This window comes from Panthera tigris, chromosome B4, assembly GCF_018350195.1.
Source record: "Panthera tigris isolate Pti1 chromosome B4, P.tigris_Pti1_mat1.1, whole genome shotgun sequence".
Lineage (NCBI taxonomy): Eukaryota > Metazoa > Chordata > Mammalia > Carnivora > Felidae > Panthera > Panthera tigris.
The window spans coordinates 90577493-90590766 of record NC_056666.1 but is presented as its reverse complement, the minus strand read 5'-3'; the positions used below and the strand labels follow the sequence as shown (position 1 = coordinate 90590766).

The 13274-nt window shown below is 40.6% G+C and overlaps 1 protein-coding gene across 3 annotated transcripts in view; it reads right to left on the bottom strand.

The window, feature by feature from the left end:
* Positions 1-412: 412 nt before the first annotated feature.
* The window catches only part of HELB (DNA helicase B), a 62405-nt gene continuing 49543 nt past the window's right edge, over positions 413-13274 (bottom strand). For all 3 annotated transcript variants that reach the window (XM_042992689.1, XM_042992690.1, XM_042992691.1), the window contains exons 10-13: positions 11315-11543; positions 10376-10519; positions 4406-4891; positions 413-749 (exon numbers count right to left, since the gene is read on the bottom strand). In XM_042992689.1, coding sequence (XP_042848623.1) covers positions 645-749; positions 4406-4891; positions 10376-10519; positions 11315-11543 — 964 coding nt within the window. In that variant the 3' untranslated portion in view covers positions 413-644. The remainder of the gene's footprint in view (positions 750-4405; positions 4892-10375; positions 10520-11314; positions 11544-13274) is intronic.

Genomic DNA, 13274 nt, shown 5'->3' with positions numbered 1-13274 from the left:
CAAGGTACGCAGTGGTAACATATGTCAATGGTATCTCAAATACAGAAAAAGAAATGTACTCCCAAATCAGAAGGAATTTCCAGGTGAAGTGGGTCCGGCCGGCCGTGATGGAGCAAGGAACCTTGCCAGATGAACACTTGGCAGAAGACCCAACATCCTGAAAAATGTGTGTCAGTTAATAATACGAGAGGCATAATTACAGTCTGTCGTGACCATGGCTTCACAGTATGGGCAAAGACCACCCAACATGATCATGGAAGTTAATAAAGGCATTATTGCAAAAATAAAACACTTTTTAAAGTACAAACTTTAAAATATATATATATATATATATATATACGTATACATATATATATATACATATACATATATATATATACATATATATATATATATATATAAATTTTTCCTGCGTTTATGTCCAGTGCTATCAGTTCTCATGATGACAGATGTTGAACTCATTATGGTTTTCTATGATCAAATGGATTTAAAATATCTGCTAACACAAACACCTTAAAATAAAACCCCAGTTACACATATCCTGTTTTGTATCTTAATATTTTCAAGCTACGATGTTCATTTGTGTTAAACAGAAAAAAGACAGAGAGAGAGAGAGAAATTACTTTGCGCAATCTGAAATCAAATTAAGTTTCTTGATTACTTGTGGGTATGAAAAGTTGCCGGGGGGTTAAACTATTCAGTCTCAAATTCCGAAGTTTCAAAGATACTTGCGGAGATGATTCTTCCACCTGTTAGGACAGCAATAAAAATGAGATTAATTTCGTGAAAATACACACAATTTGCCCTACGTACTTGTTTCCTCTACTTCTGCGGGAGACATAATATCTTCCCCACCCCTTGGAAGACCTGAGCAGTCCACAGCAATCAGCTGTCGGCAACTTGTGGGATCATACCTGCTTTGGCTCACTGTGGTATCCCTAGCACCCAGCTCTGGGACGGGCATGAAGAAGTGACTATTTGTGAATGAATGTGTATATATATATATATATATATATATATATATATATGTATGTATTATATATGTATGTATTATATATATGTATTCAGACTATATATATGTATTATATATATATACACACTATATATATATATTATATATATACACGCTATATATATATATATATACACATAATATATATATACACACTATATATATACATAATATATATATACACTATATATATATATACATAATATATATACACACACTATATATATACATAATATATATATACACACACACTATATATATACACACACACACACACACACACACACACGCACACACATACTTTCTACAGGTATGGCCACTACATAATTTGGCGCTCAGTTCAAAATGAAAATGTGGGCCCTTTGTTCACGGTTAAGAACTTCAAGATGGTTAAGTGCAGAACATTAAAGCAAGCATGGGGTAGTTTTAAGCACAAAGCCCTGAATGACTGACTACTGCTCAGCTACACATCCGTGACACCGGCCTTGGGTATGATAAGACGAAACACTGCAATGCCAGTACTCTTGGTGCTGTTCATGACTCCCAAGCACAAGGCAAGGGATCAGTACGGTCATGAGAAAGTTTCACCGCCATAGGGAAATGAGAAAAATAAGCACAATCAATCTTTCACAATGCTAAACCTGTTCAATTTAGAGGACTATACTGGTTAACTTTATGTATCAACCTGACTATGCCATGGTACCCAGATATTTGGTCAAATATTATTCTAGATGTTTCTGTGAACCTATTTTTACATGAGGTTAACATTTAAAAAAAATTTTTTTAAGGTTTATTTATTTTTCAGAGACAAAGACAGACGGTGGGGCGGGGGGGTGGGGGGCGGGCAGAGAGAGGGGAAGACACAGAATCTGAAGCAGGCTCCAGGCTCTGAGCTGTCAGCACAGAGCCTGATGTGGGGCTCAAACTCACGGACCGTGAGATCATGACCTGAGCTCAAGTCGGATGCTTAACCGATTGAGCCACCCAGGTGCCCCAACATTTAAATCAGTAGACTATGAATAAAGCAGATCACCCTCCATAATGTAGGTGGGCCTCATTTGATCACCTGAAGGCCTTAAGAGAAAACTTAAAAGAAAAAAGATTGCCTCCCAGAAAGAAAGAATTCTGCCTGCCCTTGGATGCAAACTGCAATGTCAATTCTTCTTTGGGTCTCCAGTCTGCAGGACTACCCTGGAGATTTTAGACTTGTCAGCCTCTACGATCATGAGCCAATTCCTTAAATAAATCTAGACAGATAGATGACAGGTAGGTAGGTAAATAGGGACATAGACACAGGCTACTGTGTCTTTAGGAGAACCCTGACTAATAGAACTATCTTTATTTAGGGATTTTGTGATTACTCCCTTTCCAGATTTTTTTTTTTTATAATAAAATGTCATTTTCTTTCAAAAACTTCTGGAAATCACTGCTTTATATGATAAATTTTTAAATATTGACGTATATGCTTTTATTTAAAGGGGAATTTCTGTTTTGGACCCCCCCCCCTTTTTTTGGTTGTGGGACACAAGGCAAAAAAAAGCAACAAAACAAAACAAAACCAAGCAAAACAAACAAACAAACAAAAATCAGGACAATATTTTAAGCTTTTTTTTTTCAAAACCCAAAGCTATTAATCCACAGAAAAGCCAAAGCTTTCATGTAGGAGAGGCTCAGCCATCAGTACTTGCAGAATTAAAATGCTGATGTGGTTCTTATGCAGCCATCTGTATAGGAAAGAAAGGTATGAGGGCAGCCCCTGTCAGTGAATTTGAGCTTCTAGAAATCACATATCTCACAATTATGGAAAACACAGAAGTCCCTAACTTATCACTCGTGAGCCTTTGAATTCTTAGTTTCCTCATTTCCAGGGATTTCTGTAGATGTCACATGTTTTTGGCAAGGCTTGCGAGAAAACTGACCCTCTGTGGCCAGCGCTGGACTCTCCGTGTTCACAGACCAGAGCTTAAAAACTTTGGCAAGCTCGGCAGCGAAGATGGGTAACACTGTCATTGTCTCTTTGTACCATCCCAGAAGCCAGAAGCCACCCATCCCACGCTGGCGTGAAGAAATATAAAGCAAGAAACTTTTAGGCAAAGACTTTTTGTTTGGAATTTTCTGTTCCAGGTCCAAAGCCTTATTACTCCAGGGTCTTTGTAAGAGGTGATACAGTCAATTTCAGGAAAAGATGTTTTGCTGATATGGTAATTCCATATCAAAGAGTTGACGTGGAGCACCGAATGAAGCTTAGAATCGGCAGGGACCCTACTACTTCCAAGAAGGTAAAAAAAGAAACTTTGGGTTTTTTTTTTTAACTATGCCTCCTCTTGTCACTTTCCTTACAAAACCTGTCCCTCAGCCTCATTTCCCAATCCTAATGTAGCTGGATCCCCCCGGGAAGCCCAAGCCGGAGCCTAAGAGTCCTGCTCGGGCCCAACCCCACCCACATATAACCGGCCATCAAGGCCCGTGCACCCCCTGTCCCTAAGCATCTCTTTTCCAACCCCATCACTACCACCTGACTTCAGAACCTAATCATTTTGTTCAAGCCATTGAAATCATCTTTGTGCTAGGAACTCATCCCCTATGGCCTCCCAAAACACTACTCAACTCCGAAGTGACCTTCCAAAACTTCAGTGCACCGGGCTCTTAAAATGCCTCTAGCGTTCTCCGCTGTGTTCAGAAGAACGTTCAGCCTCTTGGGAAGAGCCTGTGTCTTACGACTCTTCCAGCGTCTTCAGCTCAGCCTCCGATGGCGTGCGTACTCCAGCCACACTACTCCATACTTGCGATGGCCCAACAGGCCAAGACGTCACATGCCGCATTTGCCGGCAGCATCTCAGAGGACGGCTTCGCTCTCCCCTATCCATGTGGGGTCAGAGGCTATCTCTATCCTCCTTTCAGAACTCTGCCTGGTACTGACAGCTCACATTAGCACTTTCCCCTCGGGGCTCCCACCCTGGCCCCTTTCAAGGTCATGGCCTTGAAAGCCTACGGACCCCAGCACGTGAAGCGACTCTCAAACTTCTACTGGAACTTCATTTGTTCCAAGAATGTTGATAATTACCTGGCCGCTTTCACGGACAGTGGGGATAAAAGTGAGACTGTGGCCTACAAAGGGGAAGAGGAGGGTGACAAGGAAGCTACGCGGAAAGACGGTGCAGGATGACAAGGTCTCTCGGCACGCCACCTGTGCTGACCTCATGCCAGGCGACAAAGTGCGCTAGGATCGACCAGGCATAGGGGAGAGGACACGTGGCAGAGGGGAGAGAACACTTGTTTTTAGGTCCGATAGCACAATGTAACACTAATGAAAAATCCACAACCACGTATCAGCCCACCCTGAAGTCAACACGACTTAAATACAGTGGGAGCACACGGGAACGTCACTCTTACCATCAGGACTTTGCTTGGACTTTCAGCATCACTCATGCCACAGGCTCTTTTGGACCCACGGGGTTTTGATGGATCTTCATCTGTATCCACCTCATCGGGTGAAGAGAATTTCCACGCTCCGGCCAAGGGGAACGTCCTGTCATCAGCTGCGGAGGCCTTGCTTCTGGGTGTCACGGTGCTGGCTGTGACTGCAAGGTGTGACGGTGTTGACGGCTGTGTGCCGGGCCTGCTGCTGTCTCCAGAGCTCTCCGACGGGGATGCAGAATCCGCCAGAGACGCGCAGCTCTTGGAGAGCTTGTTTTGCAAAAAATGTTTCAAACGGGTTTTTCTAGGGGCACTGCTTTTCATAATTGCACTCCGGAGGTGAGACTCTTCTGCGATGACATACACTCTGCCGCGGCCCCTGGTCACTGCCGTATAAACGTGCTGCCAGTGCTGTCGGCCCGCCTTCCCAACCACGTACACAACTGTCTGCTCCTCAGACCCCTGGGGGAGGAGAATGCGGTGGGAAGGGTTAGTTTTGCACAGGGGGCTCTTGTCTTCACACGGTCCACCAAGATAGAAAACAGACAAGTCCTAAAAGGGATCTCTGCTAGTCGGCCAGAATATTCACCTAAATCCACCTTACGCTTCCGGTTTATTCATTATCCGAGACCTCATGATTCCTAACTGTGCTGTTAAGTTCAGGTCTGACGGATCCACAGCTGGCTTGTAGAAACCCAGCAAAAGCTTGAAAGACTGCATGCGGTGCCAAATCTTCCCTCATAAAAAGAATGTTCAATGATCGTGTAGGCTCTATGGATAAATGTGTTACCCTATTTGTACCTACATAGCAAAAAATTAGACACCTTAAATATCCAATGACAGGAGAATAGATAAGTTCGTTTGTTTATATTCATATCAAGTATCTGTATATAGACATTTGAAATACTATTCTGCAAATGACAAAGGCGCTTTAAAACTTAACAAAATTTTAAAAACAACTGGATACTTTCGGGGCAGCTGGGTGGCTCAGTTGGTTAAGGGTCGGACTCTTGACTTTGGCTCAGGTCATGTTCTCGTGGTTGGTGAGTTCAAGCCCTATGTTGGGCTCCACACTGGAACCTGCTTGGGATTCTCTCTCTCCCTCTATCTCTGCCCCTCCCCTGTCTCCCTCCCTCCCCGCCCCTCAAAATAAATAAATAAATTCTAAAAAAATAAAAAACAAAAACTGGATACTTCTACATAAAGAGTGATCACAACTATGTAACACAAAATAAAATTACTCTGATCCAAAAACGTACACACAAATGAACACAAATACCTAACAAAATGAGTCACACAAAAAAAGAAGGAAATCCTATCAAAAATTTAACTAGTCTATCTCCAAAATGGAGGCCCTGTGGATTATTTTTTTTCTCCTACTTTTCTGTATTCTCCCATTGTTGAACATTTATTACTTTCATCAAGGTGAACAAAACAAAAGAGAACAATGAACTTGTGCTTTTTAAGTTTAGCAAGAAGAATTACATAGGCAAGGAAAATGCCCAATGTCACCTTGTAACTGTGAGCAAACAATTTCAAGTTTTGGGACTATTCAGAGTCCCTATTATTTTCAGGGCCGACATAAACTAAGAAGTGCTTTGAACCATTCTCTCTCCCAGTGTCCCCATACTCCCCCCACCAAAGGAATTGTGGGAAGACAAATGAGAAGATGAGACAGGTAGGAAACACAGATCCCCAGTTAAAACCCTCTTCCACAGCAAGCCCTTCTGTCTTACCTAGACACAGAAAATTGGAACCAACGCTTCAGATTATCAAAGTGTGACAAATACTTCCTTCTGGTGCTGCTGAGTCTCAGAAATGTACTTCAATGACACCTGATTATGCAAACGCCAAGTCCATTGTATAGACGCACAGCACCATTTGTCCCTCTGGACTTCATATTGGGTACTCCTAAACTGGTAAATGTCTAACCTAAACTTAGTTCACCGAGCTCCTAATCAAGGATCACAGAAAAACCCAACAGCTTCATAGTCCGTCTCCCTCGCACTCACACGTGCTGCAATCCACGGCCCTCACAGCATCTATAGGGATACGCATAAAAAGCAAATCCAATCACATCCGACTCCGCTTAAAGCCACAGCTCCCGAGCTCTCAAAGCAAAGTCCTAACTCCTTACTATGGCTCGTCTGGCCCTTCAGAAGCCAGCCCTGGACCTTCTCCCTTCCCTCCTCCTCTCCTCTCCTCCTTTCCATGCACAAGCCACGCTCCATCCAGCACCACGAACCTCTTTGTGGTGCTGCCAGTGCCAGCCCCCTTCTGGATCAGCTGTCCCATCTATGCACATTCCAGATCCCCGGACTCCCTCTGTCACAGAACATTTACTGAGCTGGAATGTAACTGTCTGCCGCCTTCACTGTATTCCTCCTTGCTGGACTGTAAGCTCTGCAAAGGCAGGGCCGCGTCTTTCTTGTTCACTGCTCTTTACCCAGTGTCTAATGAATAATTATAAAAATTAAACAGCCATGCCAAAGGTGTGCTTAAAAAGCAGGACATGGACATCTGACGTCACGGCAATAACCTGCTATGAATTATTCGTCCATTTTTCATATCTTCCTTGAATCATGAGAGCTTTCAAACTTCTTAAAGGAGGCAGGTTTCCTACACTGACTTTTAAATTATGTATACGTCTGTTCTCTAAATGTGTTCTAAAACTCTACATCTGTACGAATAAACACAAACCATTGATTCCTTTCATGATGTTATAGGCTCAGAATCTGAAAATATACGGACCTTAGAATAGGGGTTAAAACACTCTCTCTGCAAACGGTCGAAAAATAAATACTTTAAGTTTTGCAGGCCAGCTGTTCTCTATGGCAACCACTCAATTCTTCCTTTGTAATGCAAAAGCGGTCAGAGCCAATACGTAAATGAACAAGTGCTGCTGTGTTCCAATAAAAGTTTCTTTACAAAAACTGGTAGTGGGCCAGATACGGATACCATATTAAACCATACAGTCCTAGAAGGTCTTAGGAGGTGATCTGGCCCCCAATCCTTCTACCCTCCCTTATCCCCCCTTACTTCTCTGACCTCGTCTCTTGTCACTCTCCCACACTGGCCACCTTGCTGTTCCTGTTCTTCAAATGACAGACAGCCTGCCACCTAAGAACTGTGGCCTTGGCTATTCCGTCAACCTAGAATGCTCTTCTCTCGGATACCCACATGGTTAACTTCTTTACCTCCTTCAAGTGTTTGCTCAAATGCCACGTTCTCAATGAGGCCTACACTGACTACTATTTAACATTACAACTGCATCCCACACCTATCCCTGCCCTTTTTCATAGTATTTGCCACTTTCTACCATAATATGTACAGTTGACCCTTGAACAACATGGGTTTAAACTGCACAGGTCCACTTACACAGGGATTTTTAAAATAATAAATACAGGGCAGTCCTGTAAATGTATTTTCTCTTCATAATAATTTTCTTTTTTTTAATGAATATTTTTTGAGGTTTATTTATTTTGAGAGAGAGAGCGCGAGTAGGGGAGGGGCAGAGAGAGAGAGAGAGGGAGAGAGAGAATCCCAAGCAGGCTCTACGCTGTCAGCACAAAGTCGAATGTGGGGCTCTATCTCATGAAATGTGAGATCATGACCTGAGCTGAAATCAAGAGTCAACTGCTTAACCTACTGAGTCTCCCAGGAGCCCCTTATTTATAATTTTTTTAATATTTTCTTTACTGCAGCTTACTTTTCTAAGATTTTATTTTAAAGTAATCTCTACGCCCAGTGTGGGGCTGAACCTTACAACCCCAGATCAAGAGTCACACACTCTAATTCTTGAGGCAGCCAGGTGCCCCTAGCTTACTTTATTGTAAAATAACGTATATATTATTAATGTATAACATACAAGATACGTGTTAATTGTTTGATGACCATTAAGGCTTCCAATCAATGGCAGGCTATTAGTAGTTAAGTTTTCAGGGAATCAAAAGTATACATAGATTTCTGACTGCAATGGGGGGTTGGTGCCTCGAGCCTCCACAATGTTCAAGGGTCAACTATAGTTTACTTGTTTTACGGTTGTATCTGTCTCTTTCCTCCTCCCCGGCAAATGTAATCTTCACAATGGCAGGTATCTTTCTTTGTTTCATGGACTGATCTAAACCAAGCACCAAGGACAGTCTGACTCAATAAATATTTGTTGAACTGAACATGGAAGAAACAAACTACACTGATACAAGATAATAATCACGAGATGTTCTTCGAGGTAAGAGATGCTCTTTCAACCACAAAATGACAGATTCAATAAAAGGAACAACTAGAGATATTTACTCCAACCTTAACAAAGTAATAAAAAGACCCCTTCAAACTTCATTTGTCCAGAAATGTAACAGAAGACTGGATTATAAATTTGAGGAAATCTCTTAGAAAAAAAAAAACAAAAAAACAGCAAAATAATAATGAGATGGAAAACAGGAGAGAGGTAAGAAATTCAGACAATCATTTCTGGAGGCCCAACATAATAGAGATTCTAGAAAGACAAAACACAGAAAACACAGGGCAAGAAACTTAAGGAAATTATTCAAGAAAATTTCCCCAAACTGAATGATACGAGTTTCTAGAATTACAGAGAGTCCATCATAAAGATCCAAGGGAGAAATTTTGCCAGAACCTGCAGCCAGGAATATGTGTACTTCTTAACAACTGGCTGTTTTGGTTTTTTTTTACCCAACAGACACAGTCCACTGACTGCTTCTCTCTAATTTTGAAAACAAAGCCAAATCTTCAGCCTACATTAGCAAGCAAATAGGTCAGTGTGCATATCCTGCATATCCGCATCCCAACCCTCCCTTGGCAGGAATGCTTTTACCACCCTTACCTTGATCTTCTGCATGACATCATTTCTTTATCTTTTAAAAGGAAAGGCTGAATTGTGGCCATTTTTTTGAAAGCCATTTCAACTTCTATTTGGAACTGAGATGCAGTAGGTTAATAAATAAAACACCATCCATTAAAAAAAACCACACACGCAAAAAACAGAACTCATATGCTAATTAGTTTGCCCACCAGTAGAGGATACAGGCTAACCTAAATTTTCCCACATGCAAACGTAGGCTGATGCAGCTTCATGATTAAAGCAACATACCAACATCAAAGAGGGGCACGCAAAACAACGAGTTAAATAACAGAACCACAAATAGCTTATGAGAAGTCAAGAGTATTAAAATGAGCTTAAAAGCAAATTGCACTAAATGCAATGTTGTGTCCAGGATTAGATCCTGGAACAGAAAAAGGATATTCTTGGGAAGCTGGTGAAATCCAAATAAAGTGTGGAGCTTCGTTAATAGTAATTCTTCCAACGGTAATTTCTTAGTTTTAACACAAACACCATAGTTATGTAAGATGTTGACATGAGGGAAAGTCAGATGAAGGGTATATGGGAAGAGTCTCTGCTATCTTTCGAACTCTTCTATAAAACTAAAATTATTCCCGGGGCGCCTGGGTGGCTCAATTTCAGCTCATGTCATAATCCCAGGGTTGTGGGAATCAAGCCTTGTGTCAGGCTCCACGCTGAGCTTGAAGCCTGCTTAAGATTCTCTTTCTCTCTCTCTATGCCCCTCTCCCCAGCTCATGCTCTAAAATTAAAAAAACAAAACAAAACAAAAAAAACCTAAAATTAAAATTATTCCCAAGTAGAGAGTAGTTGCCTCAGAAGAACAGAGGAAAGGGATGTATTTGTCAAAACCCATCCAACTTGATAAATTTAAATATGCATGCAAATTATACCCCACTAAAGCTGATTATACAATAATAAAAAAGCAAGCTGCAAAAATACATAAACATCAGGAAGCCATTTATGTAAACGTTGGTAACCTTGTTCCTTTTTACAAAATAAAGGCAACAAAATTAAGAAGAAAATCTTTGAAGGTACTACTCCATGGCTTCGAAACCAGTTCAAATCACTTCATAAATGTCCACTGTTACCTGAAAAGTGTGAATAGTTCTTGCCCAGGCATGTTTTATATGACAATATTTCATCAGTTTTTCAAAGTCCACGGTTATTTCCAAGCCAGCCATATTATTAATGGTCAAAGATCTTCTCTTTCCAAAAGTTACATCAGTTACATCCTATGATCAAAACAAAGAATTATTCTGTATGTTTTCAAATAGGCACACTGTAAATATAGTCTATTTTTGTGCTGAATATTAAATGCAGACTCAAGTAAAATAGCATGTATATTCACAATTGTTAAGAACTTTCAAAAGGCTTAAAATCTACACTTGAGCACAAACTAAATATATATATACACCCAAACTTGAATAAATTTGAAACTTAACCTTAATCTGATTCTATGGAGAATAGTCTGTGTGCCTGACTTATTCTGAAGTCTATACATTTCACTTCTCGCACTGACTATGTAAGTCTGCACATATTCTTTACAAAAAGTTTATATTTCCTCACATCCTCACTGCTTGTAAAGAATAAGCTTCTATGTTTAAGACGGTGTTTATACAATGAGAACAAATTCAAAGAAACCTCAATGGTTTCTGTATTTAAGCAGCAACCAAAGAAATGATGTTTTGCAAAATATATTAAGTATGTCACTTGTCCCTTATTTTTTGTTACTTGAGCCCTCCGAACTTAATAAAAATGTTTCTTAACAAAGTCTTCCAGAAAATATGAGAAAGAAACCTATCCCACCTCATTTTATGAAGCCAGTTTTACTCTGACACCAAAACCAGACAAGACATTACTAGAAAACTACAAACCAATATTCCTCATAAACGTGAATGCAAAACTCCTTAACAAAAAATTATGGAAGAATGTCAACAATTCCGATATGATTAGGTTCTGAATCAAACCTAGGGCAATTAAAAAAAAATCTACCTCTAATAAGGTACTATTTTTCTGTTGTCACCTACCTTTGTTATAAAAAATATTTCTCCATTGCAGAGTCGAATATCACTTTCAAAGTCTTGCTTATTTTTAGCAAAACCACGAAGAGTACCATTAAAGTCTTCACCACTGGCCTCTTGTTCATTACTCTCCTGACCGGGAGAGGTATCTTGAGGGAGTAGCTCCGAGAGATACACATTCCTGGTACAACAAATTTTATCACCAACTCCAAACTGAAGTCTATTCCGATGGTCTCTGAGTTAGAAAATGAGAATACATCATCAAGGTTTGGAAAGCCTCAATTTCATTTTGTTTAGGCATTAACCCCCACTCAGATCTGATCCAATTCTCAAAATAATTTCCAAACTCTCTCTCCTTCAATTTTGTTCTCCAAATGTCAACAAGAAATCAGGCTCCCACAATCGTGGTCTGATTACCTATCCTGTCTGTGGCACCTCAAACTCAATGACATTTCCCAGCCAGATGTTTTCAAGTTAGAAATCTTGGCATAAATGCTGATGTCTCTCTTTCCCTCTATAGATTCTAAAAGTTATCCAAATTTCTTACTTGACACATCTCCAAAGGCAAGGGAATTAAAAGCAAAAGTGAACTATTGGGACCTCATGAAGATAAAAAGCTTCTGCACAGCAAAGGAAACAACCAACAAAACTAAAAGGCAACCAACGGAATGGGAAAAGATATTTGCCAATGACATATCGGACAAACAGCTAGTATCCAAAATCTATAAAGAACTCACCAAACTCCACACCCGAAAAACAAATAATCCAGTGAAGAAATGGACAGAAAACATGAACAGACACTTCTCTAAAGAAGACATCCAGATGGCCAACAGGCACATGAAAAGATGCTCAACGTCACTCCTCATCAGGGAAATACAAATCAAAACCACACTGAGATACCACCTCATGCCAGTCAGAGTGGCCAAAATGAACAAATCAGGAGACTATAGATGATGGCAAGGATGTGGAGAAACGGGAGCCCTCTTGCACTGTTGGTGGGTATGCAAACTGGTGCAGCTGCTCTCGAAAACACGGTGGAGGTTCCTCAAAAAATTAAAAATAGATCTACCCTATGACCCAGCAATAGCACTGCTAGGAATCTACCCAAGGGATACAGGAGTGCTGATGCATAGGGCCACTTGTACCCCTATGTTTATAGAAAACATGTTTATATGGCTTCAACAAGAGCTAAATTATGGAAAGAACCTAAATGTCCATCAACTGATGAATGGATAAAGAAACTGTGGTTTATGTACACAATGGAATACTACATGGCAATGAGAAAGAATGAAATATGGCCTTTTGTAGCAACATGGATGGAACTGGAGAGTGTGATGCTAAGTGAAATAAGTCCTACAGAGAAAGACAGATACCCTATGTTTTCACTCTTATGTGGATCCTGAGAAACTTAACAGGAGACCAAGGGGGAGGGGAAGGGAAAAAAAAGTGAGAGGGAGGGAGCCAAACCATAACAGACTCTTAAAAACTGAGAATAAACTGAGGGTTGATGGGGCGGGGGGGGGGGGGGGGTGCTGATAGGCATTGAGGAGGGCGCCTGTTGGGATGAGCACTGGGTGTTGTATGGAAACCAATTTGACAATAAATTTCATATTAAAAATAAATAAAATTAAAAAATGAAAGTTATCCAAAGTCTTATGGATTCTGCCTTTTAAATTCATCTTCTCCTCTCCAATCTCTCCTACCCCTGCCCTATATCACATCTTATCCCACGTACACATATTTCTATTCTTGTAACTATGATGTTATATCGGAATAACAGCAGCAAATTGAATAAATGCTGGTGATGTACCAGTTACCGTGATAAGTGCCTTAGAGATATTATTTCATCCCATCCTCACTACAACTCTGTGAGGGAAATTCTGCATCGGTATCCTATTTTTACACATATGGACGAGTTAAACTACCTGCCTGAGATCACAGTCACTGGGACACAGACTGGGTGACC